The 14489-nt window shown below is 34.6% G+C and overlaps 1 protein-coding gene across 3 annotated transcripts; it reads right to left on the bottom strand.

Annotated features, from left to right (window-relative positions):
- Positions 1–1169: 1169 nt before the first annotated feature.
- LOC111392252 lies at positions 1170–13631 on the bottom strand. 3 transcript variants are annotated; one of them, XM_023017542.1, is made up of 4 exons: positions 13236–13631; positions 3673–4252; positions 3502–3585; positions 1170–1479 (listed from the first exon to the last, which is right to left on the bottom strand). In XM_023017542.1, the coding sequence occupies exons 2-4, from the start codon at positions 4238–4240 to the stop codon at positions 1400–1402; spliced, it is 732 nt and encodes a 243-aa protein (XP_022873310.1). In that variant the 5' UTR covers positions 4241–4252; positions 13236–13631; the 3' UTR covers positions 1170–1399. The 3 variants fall into 3 exon arrangements, with proteins under 3 accessions (XP_022873310.1, XP_022873312.1, XP_022873311.1); XM_023017544.1 differs by having other exon boundaries at positions 3673–4300; positions 13236–13565; XM_023017543.1 differs by lacking the exon at positions 13236–13631 and having other exon boundaries at positions 3673–9180.
- Positions 13632–14489: the final 858 nt, after the last annotated feature.

The raw sequence follows: 14489 nt of genomic DNA, 5'->3' as shown, positions 1-14489 counted from the left end.
ATATGTTAACCCCCTCCATGTGAAGGAGGTGTAAATAACTATATATATCAAAAGTGTACATGTAGCATAATCCTTTTTAATGGTGCGAGGATTTGAATTCTAAACTATTTAGTTTATAAATTGGACACATTTTGATCCACATAATTTATCGTCTCAAACTTACAAGAAAGTCGCTCGAGATATCTTCGAGAGGCTCTTTAAATATGAAATGCTCTCTATTTTAAATAGTGAACTATTAAATTAATTTAGGTGGTGTGTTTGACTTTTCAAATTTGGAGAGCCAAAATTACTCACCATAGTTAGATGCATTCAAAATATTTTAATTTTCAATTTAAAAAAATAATAAAATAATCTAAAGAAAAGTTAGTTTAAATAGAAGAGAGAGAAAATATAAAAAAACTAATAAATATTTTTTGGGAGTTATAAAATTTAATTGTTGAATATAAAGAATACTTTAAAATTTTAACTCTCTAAATTTATAGATGCTCCCCAACTAATAGAATATGCTTCTTAAAAATAGAGTCTTGAAGATGCTCTTACTCTCGAAACATGCTCCAAGAGATGCGTCAATATGATTAAGCCAAATCTCACCTGGATGCTTTAACGTTGATCACTTCTAAAAGATTTCTACGTTCACAAAATAACTCATCGTTGCCTCGCCCCATTCCCGCCCTACCCCAACTCCCAAAAGCCCAAGTCGTTGTCATCCCTAGAAGAAGATCATGACTAAATCAAACACTATTAGAAAAGTATCTCAAAATGACGTATGAATTATGAATGCCCAATTAACAAAGTCAAAGCTCAATAATTTAGATAGAATAATAAATTAACGGGCCATGGGAGCCAAGATCCCCCAAAGCATCCATTTGATATTTGCATTATCAGAGTGGAATATACAATCCAGATTCCTTGACAAATGAATACCACTAAAACAAATATAAAAATACACAAAGATATAATAAATAAATGCACACACGAAGAGTTAGTCTACAAAGCTTGTAAGAAAATGATTAATGAATTTATAAAGAGAAGTGTGTGACGTGGGATGTGTGTAAAATCAAATAAATGTAGCTACAGATAGCCTAATCAAGACATTTTCGCCTAATCAAGACATTTTCTCTTCATCAAAGTCTTGGTATCTTAATCTAAATAAAATTGAGAAAAATATAGAGGCAGCAAGGAGAAATACCAAAAAATTGCAGAATAAAAAGTGGGTAATTCTCGCAGTTAATACAAATAAGAATTCTATATTTAAATGGCTTACTTGGGGATTGATGAGAATCTAATCCAAAAACACAAATATGTTATGTACTGTGTACAAGGCTTGAATAAGTACACTTGTATGGTCTAGGAGACGAGCCTTGGTTGTCCATAGCTTCCTTGCCTGCTGTAGCCAACCTTACTCAACTGAGGATGCTCTCAAGTTCTTTGTATGTTTCCCCAACACGTCAAACAAGTGAACCCGTTGCATCTCTTTCGCTGAACCAGAGCAAAATGAATTGTTAAAGAAGTAATGATTAAAATGATAGCATGTGACGGACATTTCTAACCTCTCGAGTACACAATTCAACGGCAAGGAACAGCTACAGAAAAGATATAACACTACAAAGTATATAAATGACTTAAAAGATGAAATTTAAGAAAACATACAATCAAAAAATATAATATGATCCAACAAAAGAGTGAAACTACAAAGTGAATGGCTATATGCATGCATATAACTATAATAAATAATTAGTTTACAGCAGTCCAGAATGCAGTAAATATGATGTAACAAAAAAAATTGAGTCTTGAGAAACCATTAAATCAGAGATATAATTCACAACATTATTCAACGAGAGAAAAAAAAAAGGTAATAATTATACCAATCCTCATTAATATAAAAATGATGAGAATCTGTCCCCACCCGTGATGGAAAAAACACAGGAATTAACAAAAAATGAAAGGTCTACATTTAATGACCTGATGATCCAAAACCCCAACACCACCCTAACATCAACCAAGTTAAGATGGATGCTTTAAAATCGTTAAAAATAAATATTTATTAAATTGATTTGATACATGTAGCCTGTAGTTGTGATGATAGAACGTTTATTAATATAGAACGAAGTACTTTTCTAACTTTTTCTGATTAGTTATTTCCAAATCTTGTTTCTCCTCTTCCTCATCTTACAATGCAACCGCATGAGCAATAATACTCATTAATTCCAGCATAAAATATCTCACAATGATTCAATGAATATATAAAGTAATGCAGAGGCCAATATCGAAAAAACTATTTTTTGCACCATTCCAACTGCTATCAAAATGTAACAGAAGTACAGTCATGTACCTTGATCTGGCTACTTGAAGTCTTGTAGTTGTGATGATGTTAGAGACTAACGAGAACACTCAAGGTCTCAGGAAAATAAGTATTTCCCATTTTGAATTAATTTCTAGTAATGAATGGCTGAAGATGAGAAATTCCAAAGGATTCTCCGCTTATGTCTGAAATCAATTTAAACTTCCTTCGAGAGTTTGACATATTTGCTAATTATAACTCCCAACCATTAATCTATAATACCTCATGATTAATGTCAAAAAGAATCTTTGAAATGACATTAACCAGCAGAGAGCAGTAATATCGACCAGCACCTAACCCACATACAGTACTGGTTAGTTGACAGAGTGAGTAGCTTAGCTCCATCAAAAGCTCCAAGCTAATGAATCTCAAAAGGAAAGGGACAAACTTAAAATACGATCATCGCTGCTTGTTTATGTTTGCACATTACTTTCAGTATAATATCTTAACATTGCTTTGCAATGGAAATCATGTACTCACAGTATGGTTTAGACAATAATACTACAATAACCAATTATTAAAAGTAGAAAATGGAAAAACTGAACCTTCAATAACACACAATAGATTTCCCCGCCCAGTGCAAAGCAATTGCAGAAGTATTTTAGAGAAACAAAGATGCAAAAAAGTCTGCCCATAGTTCTAGCTTTCTTGACCATTTTTTTTTTATCTTTTTCTATCTTGAAACAAGTGCTTTCCACCACTATTTTTCTGGTTAAAAGAATCATTCAAGAAAGCAAGGATTTAGCACTCTATCGATCATACTTCAGCACAAAAAGATGAATCCTCATGGTATGTTTTATTACACAAACACTTGAAACGTTCTAGATGACTTTGCAGTGGTTCCAGGAGTCAACTTAGAACAGACATCGAAATCAATCCAAGCCGTGGTTAATATCCGTATTTAAGGAAAAGTAAAATGATTAATTAACAAGCAATAACTTAGAATCAAAGCACAAAAACATATGAAACATTTTCCTGGGTATTTATAGGACAGCATACAATAAATGCTCTCAAAATATGGAATGAGGGTCTGTATGACAGAATCCATTAATTCATTTAACATCGACACATACATAAACATTCAAGAAACATGAAAAAATTGGCCCGGGGGGGGGGGGGGGGGGGGGGGGGGGGGGGGGGGGGGGGGGGCTGCTTGTTACCTTCCTCCAAGGAAAGCTGAATTGACCTTTTCTCCAGCTCAACAGCATGCCTGCTGAGCTCAACTGAAGAAAGTGATCGAAGCACTATCCAATTTAAATGAGAAAAATCCATGTTAAAAAATATATAATGAAGAAAATCAAAAGCTGCTTTATTAGAACTAAAAGTCATACTCTGAACATAATCATCTTGATCTGGTTGATCCACAATTGTTAATAAATTCTGCAATTGGCAATATCTCTCTTCCCAGTGCTTGACATTCACTCTCTTTGGATTATCTAACAAAGAATTGGCAGAATTAACATGAACATAGCTAATATTTGCTGGAGATGAGATATTATTTGACTTTCCATGAGAAGGAGAAACACAATGTTTTACAGACAAGCCTGATGCAGAAACCGTCTGAATTGATGGAGAATTTGAGATAAAGGTTGCAGGCTCCTTCATCTCGGGATTTTGTTGAGTTGTTTTACCCTGGTCATTAGATTTCCTTCCATGTGGACAGACAATAGCATCATTTTGATTGACACAAGAACTTGTTTTACCAAATTCAGTTTCAGCTTTTCTACGAACATAGACAATATGGCCATTCCCAGAAGTACTTTTGGGAGATTGGTGATCAGGCGATGTCGGCAAACACTGGGGCATGGGTCTTTTGGTGTCAGAATTCTCAAAATGTTCACCAGCAGGTTGGCTCTCCGTCGTAAATAAAGGGTCTCCAATGGATTTTGATCCCACCATTGTACTATAATTCTGTGGGTCCAGAAATGATTTTTCAGTGCAGTTACTGGCACTGATTTGCTAATCATAATTGAGCAAACAAATTTCAACATCATAAATCCATACCTCTTAGACATAGAATCTTTTGTGCTGAACTGCCTAAAATTACTCATTCTTTAATGCTAAATCTTAATCTAAACTTGAAATACGCTTACTAATATCAAAACAAAAGTTTCCATGTAACTGGAAATTTATGTTACTGAGAAAAGAGAAAACAACTAGAGACATAAAGGATGAAAGTTTAAAAATGTTATTGTAATCTCTGTGTAGGTTCCTTCAATATTCAGTTGTTTTAATTAGATTTTTTTATCTCGTCTCTATGTGCGAGTGCTAGGGGGGTTGTTAGTGTAAGGATGTCTTGTAACTTGATCGACCAAGAGAGTGAAGCTATTTGGCAAATTTCAAAACAATATGATGGAGAATGAGAAGGGATATTATTATATTTAATTTCCAATTTTAATGCGTATTTTAGGAAACAGTTATTTAGAGTATTTTTCTATTTCAACTAGCATTAGTTTAAACCCTATACAAAGGGTTCTATGCAATGTAATTGGAACAACCTTTGATTATGAAATAAATTGATATTTCCCTCTTATTTCTTCTCTCTTCATCTTCCCCTCTTCTTATCTCCCCTTTCCCCTTCTCCTATAATTCTCTTATTACATCCTGCATCACAATAACTCTGGCAATGTTCCCAATAACAAGTCTCAACGATGGATATAAGAAGGTTGTGTAAGTTGACAGCCAACTTACAATTAAATCCTTCACATCATTTCCTTGGTCAGTAAATACCAGTTATGGATTTCATCAAACCCAAAGTATAGTGAAGACTTGGCAAGTATCAGCTAGGGCATACGCATTGAAGGAAACAACACACAGTACCTGGATATACCAAGAACTAATCTCGGGATGGTAAAAATGTAAATTTAGGTAATAGATTTTCAGTAGGAACTTGGAATATAGGGAAACTAAAGAATCCTACAAATAGTAGATGTGATGCGTAGAATGAAGTCAACTTACAAGATGTGGAATAGATAATAAAGAAGGCAAAAAATTTGGGTATACAATCTATAAACTTCAGTATGCATGTATGGAGAAAAGAAAAAAATAGCAAGATAATGTAAATCAAGATATGAAAGAGTACATATTATTTTTGAAAAAGTAGGCTGAATACAAGGGACTTTCAAGGATAAATTTTTGAAGAACGAAAGTTAGATGTAAATGGAATGATAACCAAACAGGGAATCAAGTGGCTCATTCGTTAGGAACCTAGCAAAGAAAGTCATAGGAAATTTTAAGGGTAAAAACCTACCTAATAAAGAAACACAGTGGTCGAACTAGAAGGTTCTAGTGGAAATTAAGGATAATGCATGGAGGTTTTACAAAATATAAGCTAGCAAAACAGGAAACCAAGAAGGTAATTCAGGAGCCCTAGGGAGGAACATTTGAGAAGTAAAATGATTTACTTGGAAACAGGGATTACAAGATATATTGTGCAAGGGAAAAGAAAGTATAGATCTAAACCAAGTTAAATAAATGTACTTTAAGGATAGAAACTAAAAGTACAATTTCATTGTTATTTCTAGAAATTATTTAATAGAACACGTAAAGTACATCGTGCGAATCGGTCAAACTCTATTGAAGATCAAAAAAGCTAATTGTAATAGAAGCATCTAAATTTTGAAAGTGAAGATTATGAAGTGATTTCATAAAGATAAGAAAAACAATTGATTTGGATTAACACCTGTCAAAGTATGTAAGTCTTTATTTGGGGTGGGTATTTATATTAGACAAAAAAGTTTTAACGGGATATTAACGAGTAAAAATGTTTTTGATGAATAAAAGAAGAATGTTATAATGCTTAGTTTACAAAATAATCAAGGTTTTATTCACAAGTTCACAAATTGTATATACGTATTGAACTCATAATCCTACCATAACCAGTTTGGTTTTATGCCATGATGTTTGATTCAATTAGTCATACTTGATAGTGTTGGATCGAATAGAGAGGGGAAAAGAGGACTCATGTTACCGGTTTCAAGCTTATTTAGAATAATGTGCATCCTGTTGTTGCTATTGTAATGGAGTTTCAGATGATAATCGTGTAAGGCACCATATTTTATTGTCATGAAAGTGATCAATATCTATGATGCTCGGACTCGGATACGAGTACGTATCTAAGTGTCGGGTCTTTTATTTTCAAAAATGTAAAATACAAAGACATGGTTAAAAAGAATCAAATTCGAACATGGGTACATGAATACGTCTTTCAAACGTCAATTTTTTTCTAACCTAAAATGTCAATTTGAATATACTAAAATCAATTGTTTACAAATAAAGAAATGAGTATTCAATAAGAGGTTAAGACGAATAAAAGAGAATTTTGGGGTTTAGCTTTCAATTATATGAAGTTAATTATTAAATGTTATATAAAATAGAAAATGAGGGACTCGATTGCAATTTGGACTTAGTGGAGCACTAAGTAGCATTATATGGAACCCATTTTCATTTCATACAAGCAAAACCCTAAACTGCTGATACAGAGAGAGAAAGAAGGAATAAGGGAAGAAAAGGGAAAGAAAAAAGAAAGAAGAAGAAGAGAAAACCTAGTGACGTCACATTTCTCCACCCTCTCGGAAGCGGTGCTGGGTTTATAGAGTAGAAACGGGAAAGAAAAGGAAAAGAAAAAAGAAGAAGCAAAAAATGGCGAAGTGTCCGGTTGAAATTTGGAGGATCTAATATATATCTCATACCCGTACCTATGTCGTGTCGTGTCCAACATGGGTACTTGATGCCGGATAAAGAGGATTCCGGCAGAGAATAAAACAGCGGTGAAGAAGCAGAATTGTAGAACCTTTGCAAGAACGAGAAGAGAAGAAGAAGACGGCAGCAGGGGGAAAGAAACCCGGAGAAGAAGGAGAAGTTAGGGAGAAAGGGAAAGGAAAACTTGAGGCACAAACATATCATTTATTTTCATCGTTCATCAACTGTCTTAAATACGCAACAAAACATAAATAAATAGCAAAACAAAAACCCTAAAGAGAAGGGTTTGGGCCAAACCCATTATACAAGCCTAATAACAAAAACATAAATAATAATCCAAATAGAATATAACTAATAGTCCAAATAGAAAATAAATAGTAAATGGATGTCCGCATCAACTCTCCCGGGGTGGGAGAAAAACTAGGCCCCGTCGAGTGTATAAATCAAAATGTTGCAATGAATCTGATGCTAAAGGCTCCAAGTCATACTTGGGGGACGATCTTTCTGACGAACCAAATATCGAAATTCCACAAATGATGACAACGCCAATTGCAAATTACCCGCAAAAATATGAGCTGACCAAGATAATTTAGGCGAATGAGGATTTTGTCGACTCTTATAAAGCTCCAATGAATTTAGCTCACGCCGCTGAAGTCTCTCTTTGGGAATCTATGTGCTGCCAGAATCAAGTCGATCCATCCAACGAACAAGAAAGCACTAAATCTCTCTATCATTGGTTAACACAATCTGTTCATCTAAAATAACATTAATTTTATTTTTGTGCGCCATGATAGGTGGGATTGAAGTGGACATAGCAAAAGATTCAATGTGGGAATTCTCATGTGGAGGTAGAAACGAGTCATCAGAGGGGTTAAAATAGCCTTTGTAAGCATTGAAGTCCATAACAAATAAAATACGGTGGTAGTAATAATGTTATAAAAGGTCATTGACATATGCATTTAGACCAACATGCTTTGAAATTTTAAAAGGACCAGCATTACGATCTTGCAATATAACATAATCCCCAATAACAAATTCAAAATGTTATTTATGCCAATTAGCTCGAGGTTTATATAATGCGTTACTTGCTTCAAATTGTTTATTTGTCTCAATATGCAAGCTATGAAAATGTGATACAACTACCTCAACTGACATAGACAATCAAGCATGTGGGTGCATAGGAATAGGATCTAAAGATTTCCTAGATTTACAACCATGGATGACTTCAAAGGGATTTAGACCTAAAGACTAGTTCACAAGATTGTTAAATGCAACTTGAACGGTTGGGGGATCAAGTCCCAATTCTCAAGATTTTTCGGACTAGAAACTGTAATAAATTGCCAAGATTTTGGTTAGCAATTTTGTTTTGAACATCAGTTTGAGGTTGCTCAGTAGTGGAGAATTTTGATTTAGTGCTAACCACAGGCGACTGAATTCTCCAAGGGTGACTAGTGACATCATCAAGCTCTTTAACTTGGGTAAGGGTATGACATATAACATGTGATCGAGAACTGTCGGAGATAAGGGATATAGTATCTAAAGTCTCGGGAAGAGTCTGGATTCCACCTAAGGAAGTGTCTCACTATCATCCAAGTCATCAAAATCTTCAATTTTAGGTTCATAAACTAGATCTTCTAACGGCTCATTTATTACATTCTTTCGTTCTTCAATGACTAAGGTTCAATTAAGACATTTGGAAGAAATGTGACCAAAGTCCTTACAGTTGACGCACTGCAAGTGAGAAGAAGACCTTGGAGTTTCAGAAATTCTACCCTTATTTTCCAAGATTGGACAAACATTAGAAGGGGGAGGTCATAGAAGGGACTTAACGGGAGGAAGTGGAGCCAATGAAACCAAAGGATGATTGTCAATACGCTTTCTACATAGAGAAGAAGGTCTTGGACTATCACGATTTTTACAATTATTTTTCCAAATGGAAGGAACATTAGACGGAGAAGGCTTTATGATAGACTTATGGTGAGACGACGCTAATGAGATGGGTGAACGACGATGACCACGCTTTTCATATGGAGTACTAATAATCAGCTCATAATCTCGAGCTACAGAGTAAGCGTGATCAAGAGTAGTGATACCTCGAAGGAAAAGCTCACGCCTAAGATCATCTCTCAGACCTTGGCTAAACCTACTCAAGGTCGTGGTCTCATTCTCAATTAAATGACATTTGGATCGAAATTTCTCAAATTGTGCGATATACTCAGTCACTAGTTGATTTCCTTGTTTAAAGGCATTCCATTGAGTAAGAATTTCAAAATTATCTCGTTCTCGCTCACAAATCTGACCCCCATCCCTGCGATCGTGTCTAAAGCATTTTTGATCATCATGTTGATAATGATAATGTCTATTATGGGACACTTTAGATTTATGGACATCTATCGAATGAGGGATTTGTTTAAAATTTTTCAAACTAACAGATAGGGTCTTACTTTCTTCAAGAGTAGCGGTCATTTGGGTTTGAATAGCCGCTATTTGTGGGGTGAGTGAATCGAATTGTAAGGGGTTCATGTTTAAGGTACTGGAGCTAGAAGTGACAAGACGACCAATATGTAACTACATGCACTGTAATAGCAGCTTAATGACATGCAATAGAGAGATCAATGAACAAAAACAGCTTTTTTTTTATTTTTTTATTTTTTTTTAAATTTAAATTTTGGGATTAAAATCCAAATATAACAAGCTAATACTGCTTGTATATGTAAAATAACAAAGCAAGGGTCAAAGACTAGTCAAACCCTAATCATGTAAAATAAGCAAGGTAAAAGTGAGATTTAACGAGGTTAATGGATCCAATTACGTGAGTTTAGGTAAAAACTAGATCAGCAGCAGCACAAAAATTTAATTGATGCGATTTTAAACAAAACAACAATATAAACCAATAATAAATAAAAACAGGAACTTCCCTTTCGTTCGTCGAAGTAGCCAACTCAGATCAAGTGGTCAACCAGAATAAAAGATGCACCTGTAAATAATAGAAAATACCTTTTTTTTTTTTAATGATTTTCTCTTTTCCCTTTTCTGTCCCCTTTTCTTTCTTTCTTTTTTTTTTTTTTAATAATCAAATTACACTTATATAAACATAAACAAACCCAAATGCAACGGAGGCAGAGGATAAAAATAGAGGCCGACGTCCCTTTGCTCCAAAATTTGGGGCCCAATTCTTCTGTTGTCTTCCTGGGTCACAGGTCGAGGGCAGCTGGCGGTGGATTGACCACAGGTTCGGCTTAGAGATGAAGTCGGCGATGGTGGATTCTGCCAGCACGGAGTGGTGGTTGAGACGGTGGCTTAAATCGAAGGTGTAGGGAGTTTTGGGTAGTGGGCGGCGTTTTTTTTTTTTTTTTTTTGTGGGGGGGGTTTTTTTTTTTTTTTTTTTTTTTTTAATTTTGTAATTGGATTTCCTGTGGGTTAGGTTGTGTTGGTTGGCAACGTGGTGGCAGAACCGGTGGGTCGTGGGTGTGAGAAATAACCCAATGCACGAGATGCGTTGCTATATGTTGAGTTTGGAATTTTAGTAGTGGCCTGTTGATTGTCGGATTTGTTGGCTACTACGGGGGTGTGACATCTGGTAATTTTGAGAGATGGGTTTTGTGGTATTGTCTGGTGGCAATTTAACGGTGGTAGGACCTATGGATTACGAAAAGGCTTGATGCTGGGTTGGAATTTTCGACGGTTGGAGGCAATAGAGGTTGGTTAAGGAGATTAGGGATAGTGGGTTATGGATTGGTATGGTAGTTAGTGTATAATCGGTTTTGGTGGCGCTGGTTGTTGGACAATGGATGAAAAAGATTACCCAACTTGGCAGTTGTGACTGAATTTGGACAATACAATTGTAATCTGGTATGAGGAGCACAAGTCTAGTGTTTTGTGAAGATGATGGGAAGACATTTCTGGAATATAAGTGAACAATTTCTCAAGTTTTAGCTCTGATACCACTTTGATGCCGGATAAAGAAGATTTCAGCAGAGAATAAAACAGCGGGGAAGAAGCAGAATTGCAGAACCTTTGCAAGAAGGAGAAGAGAAAAGGAAGAGAAGAAGAAGACGGCAGCAGGGGGAAAGAAACCCGGAGAAGTTAGGGAGAAAGGGGAAGGAAAACTTGAGGCACAAACATATCATTCATTTTCATCGTTCATCAACTGTCTCAAATACGCAACAAAACAGAAATAAATAGCAAAACAAAAACCCTAAAGAGAAGGGTTTGGGCCAAACCCACTATACAAACCCAATAACAAAAACATAAATAATAATCCAAATAGAATATAACTAACAGTCCAAATAGAAAATAAATAATAAATGGATGTCCGCATCAGTACTCCTACCATTTCGTAGAGTCCAAGCATCAAAGATCATTATAGCATAAATAGCAGGGTATGCACTTCCTTGTACATCAAAAAGAGCTCGTGTGACTCCTTGTTAACAGCAATGGAGAACAAAGCTGTGCATACATTCATTTCTTGAACAGCTCAAAAGGTGGGACTGGGTTAACAAAGTGTGCTAGCACTAGATTATAGGATCTAATATTTCCAGTTCAAAGCAACACTCTTGATTTCTTAATTGTCCTGTACATTTATATCATTAACTTGTATACTATCATTGATGTCTATTAAGCACCAATTGGAAAAAGCCGATATGCTTTTTTTCAAAACATACTGACACGACACGTTGTCGACACCTTAATTAAATTCTTTAAAATTCTTCATTTATATAGTATAAGTTTAATTTTGTACTTGTATTAATTTTTCTTTTCGAAATCTTTTAAATATGAGTACCTATTTATTATTTAATAAAAACTTTGAGCTACAAATATATAATATTCTTTTATAAAGAAAAAATTACCATGACAGAGTGTCCGAAGAATGTTAATATTCGACACGTGTCCACAGTCCAACAAGCGTTAGACAGGGACATGCTATCGTAGTTGAAGTTCCTGTGCCACAAAGATTGACGCATAACATTTTCTAGAACTCAATTTTAAAAACTTTCACGTCCCTGCAACAAACCCTCCCAAAGTTTAGCATATCAATGATTCGAAAGTGTTCAACATTTAGTGGGAGTAACAACATTTTTTTATTTTTTATTTCACCCAAGGGATATCTATATGGATCAATAAGATAACCCAAAAGTTACAATTTATACAGAAAATGTTGAAAAAGAAGAAGAATGCTATAGATACCATACATAGACATGGCATGGTTTGGTTTGATAATGAGTGCCACAGCCTAATATCAAACGTCATCTTAAACTTTATCCTTATTTATCAGTAACCAGAAGACAATTTGATAGACTTAAAAGAGAAATAACTGATTGAGTAATAACAATGCTAAGGAAAACAGTGATAGATCTAGATTAATCAGTAAAGCAGGTGGAAAGAGAATCATAATTGAAGTTATCTTGACTACTTTGATTTGTGATCCAACGAAAAGAGTTTGTTTCTAGTTCCAAAAAATAAGCAATTGATGATATGGTTGGACCATAATGACAAAGGAAAATGATTAACGAATCGATTTAAGCTATGTTTTGGTGGCCTTAAATTAAGCCTGGGACTTAAAATTCATGGAAAATCAATTAGATCTGAAAGATAACATTTCTAAATCCAATTCCAAAGCTACAATTCGATCTAACCAATGCAGCTTCAGAGACAACCATAATGCAGGTATAACATTTTCAACAGAAAAGTGCAAGGTGAAACAGAATTTCCTAATAAGGTCCTATGTCTGAAATATCATGTTCTGAGGGTCAGTTTTGCCCGGATATAATTGTGAAGTGGCCAATTGATCTTTTTTTGGACTATAATATCAATAAACTAGATGACTTCTGTGGTTCTACCACTTCATAAGAGAATAGCAATTTTTATGGATACATGGTACAGTCTCTATTACCAGTTCTAATTATCAAGTATAAATTATTGCACCTATATAATGGACACAAGAATTCACAACATTTTTATTTTACTGCGTTCACTTAATTAATTCTGTCACAATAAATAATGAAATTCCATGAAATTCCTCATTAAAAAGTTTTAAAACGATCTGAAAGCCACTAATTTAGCTTTGCAGCGAAAAAATAAAATAAAATTTGCCCAATCACCCGAATCTGGGAACAATAAACATACCTCCGTCAATTCACAGATTTTAGTAATCTAAATGTTAATTCAATTCGAAGAATGACAAAAAAAATACCTGAAATTGATGTGACGCAGTATATAAATACCCTAATGGCAGTAGTAGAGTCCTGTTCACCACGGTGTGTGTCGTTGATCAATCCTCGTGACTGGGAATTTCCTGATTAGGATAGCAATGAATCCAGAAGGAGAGTTACAGTTAGACGATCATGTTAGCCTGGAACCATCGTGGTTAGTAGCAATGGATTGAGAGTGAGCGGGAAGATCGAGGCCAAAGGGTCACAAGCAATCTGTGGAGATCAAGGATAATCCAGATCATGGTTCTTTCTCAATACAATTAATTCTATTTTTTCTGTGGATGATGCAATCATTTAATTGAAGTTTATTTTAATGCTATTTAACTTGCAACCCCATTTTGATATAATAGGTTAAATCTAAATCAAATGAATTAGATGAGCCATTTAATTTTTCACTTAAAAAGTTACACTAGTAGCGTTTAGATTGTGGGTGCAATCTCAATCGGACTACATAGCATTACTTTTATGAAAATAATAATGCTATTTGCAGTCGCTCACTGCAGCAGTCGTCATACGTGGCATACACATGACAGGTGATTATTTGATTCATTAATGAATAAAAAAACTACCATATTAATGCATTAAATAATCACATATCATGTGTATGCCACGTAAGGTGACTGTCGCAGTGAGCGACTACGAATAGCATTACTCTTATGAAAATTGGCCCATGTCTCAACATAATTATTTTAAATTCATTTTTTTTTCTAAATTTATTTTCAATCACAAGTTTTCTGAATTCAAATAAAATAAAATAACTAGAGACTTTAAAGCCTATTTTTCTCTAAAATTGGGGCTCAGACAAGGGTTTAATTTCAATTAGTTGACGATTACATGGCATAGGTCGAGAACCATGAAGCTATAAACAAGGTGTAAGGTTATTGGTGCTTTTGCTTTTTGATGAGTATATGTGAAAACAATGAACTGATTTGGTGTAAATCATGCATCACTATCATCCAAAGCCAACAAAATTTGGAAAGGTGTGTGATGAATACAATTTAAGAGCTTTTGTTTCAAATAATATAGTATATGGTCCATTCTTTTTAAGTCATACCCAAGATATAGATACACCTCTGTATCATTATGAGAAGAATTGGGTGTACTCTGTGTATATCGATTGCTTTTGAAGGAAATTTGCAAGGGAATAGACCGCTCGAGCTATACGAAAGCTAAATGTTTTGCTGAAAATTCTTATATTTATATAGCGTATCTTCATGAAGCAAATCTCTCCAAAT

The sequence above is a fragment of the Olea europaea genome, unplaced genomic scaffold (genome assembly GCF_002742605.1).
Source record: "Olea europaea var. sylvestris unplaced genomic scaffold, O_europaea_v1 scaffold908, whole genome shotgun sequence".
Lineage (NCBI taxonomy): Eukaryota > Viridiplantae > Streptophyta > Magnoliopsida > Lamiales > Oleaceae > Olea > Olea europaea.
This window is presented reverse-complemented; position numbering and strand designations above follow the sequence as displayed.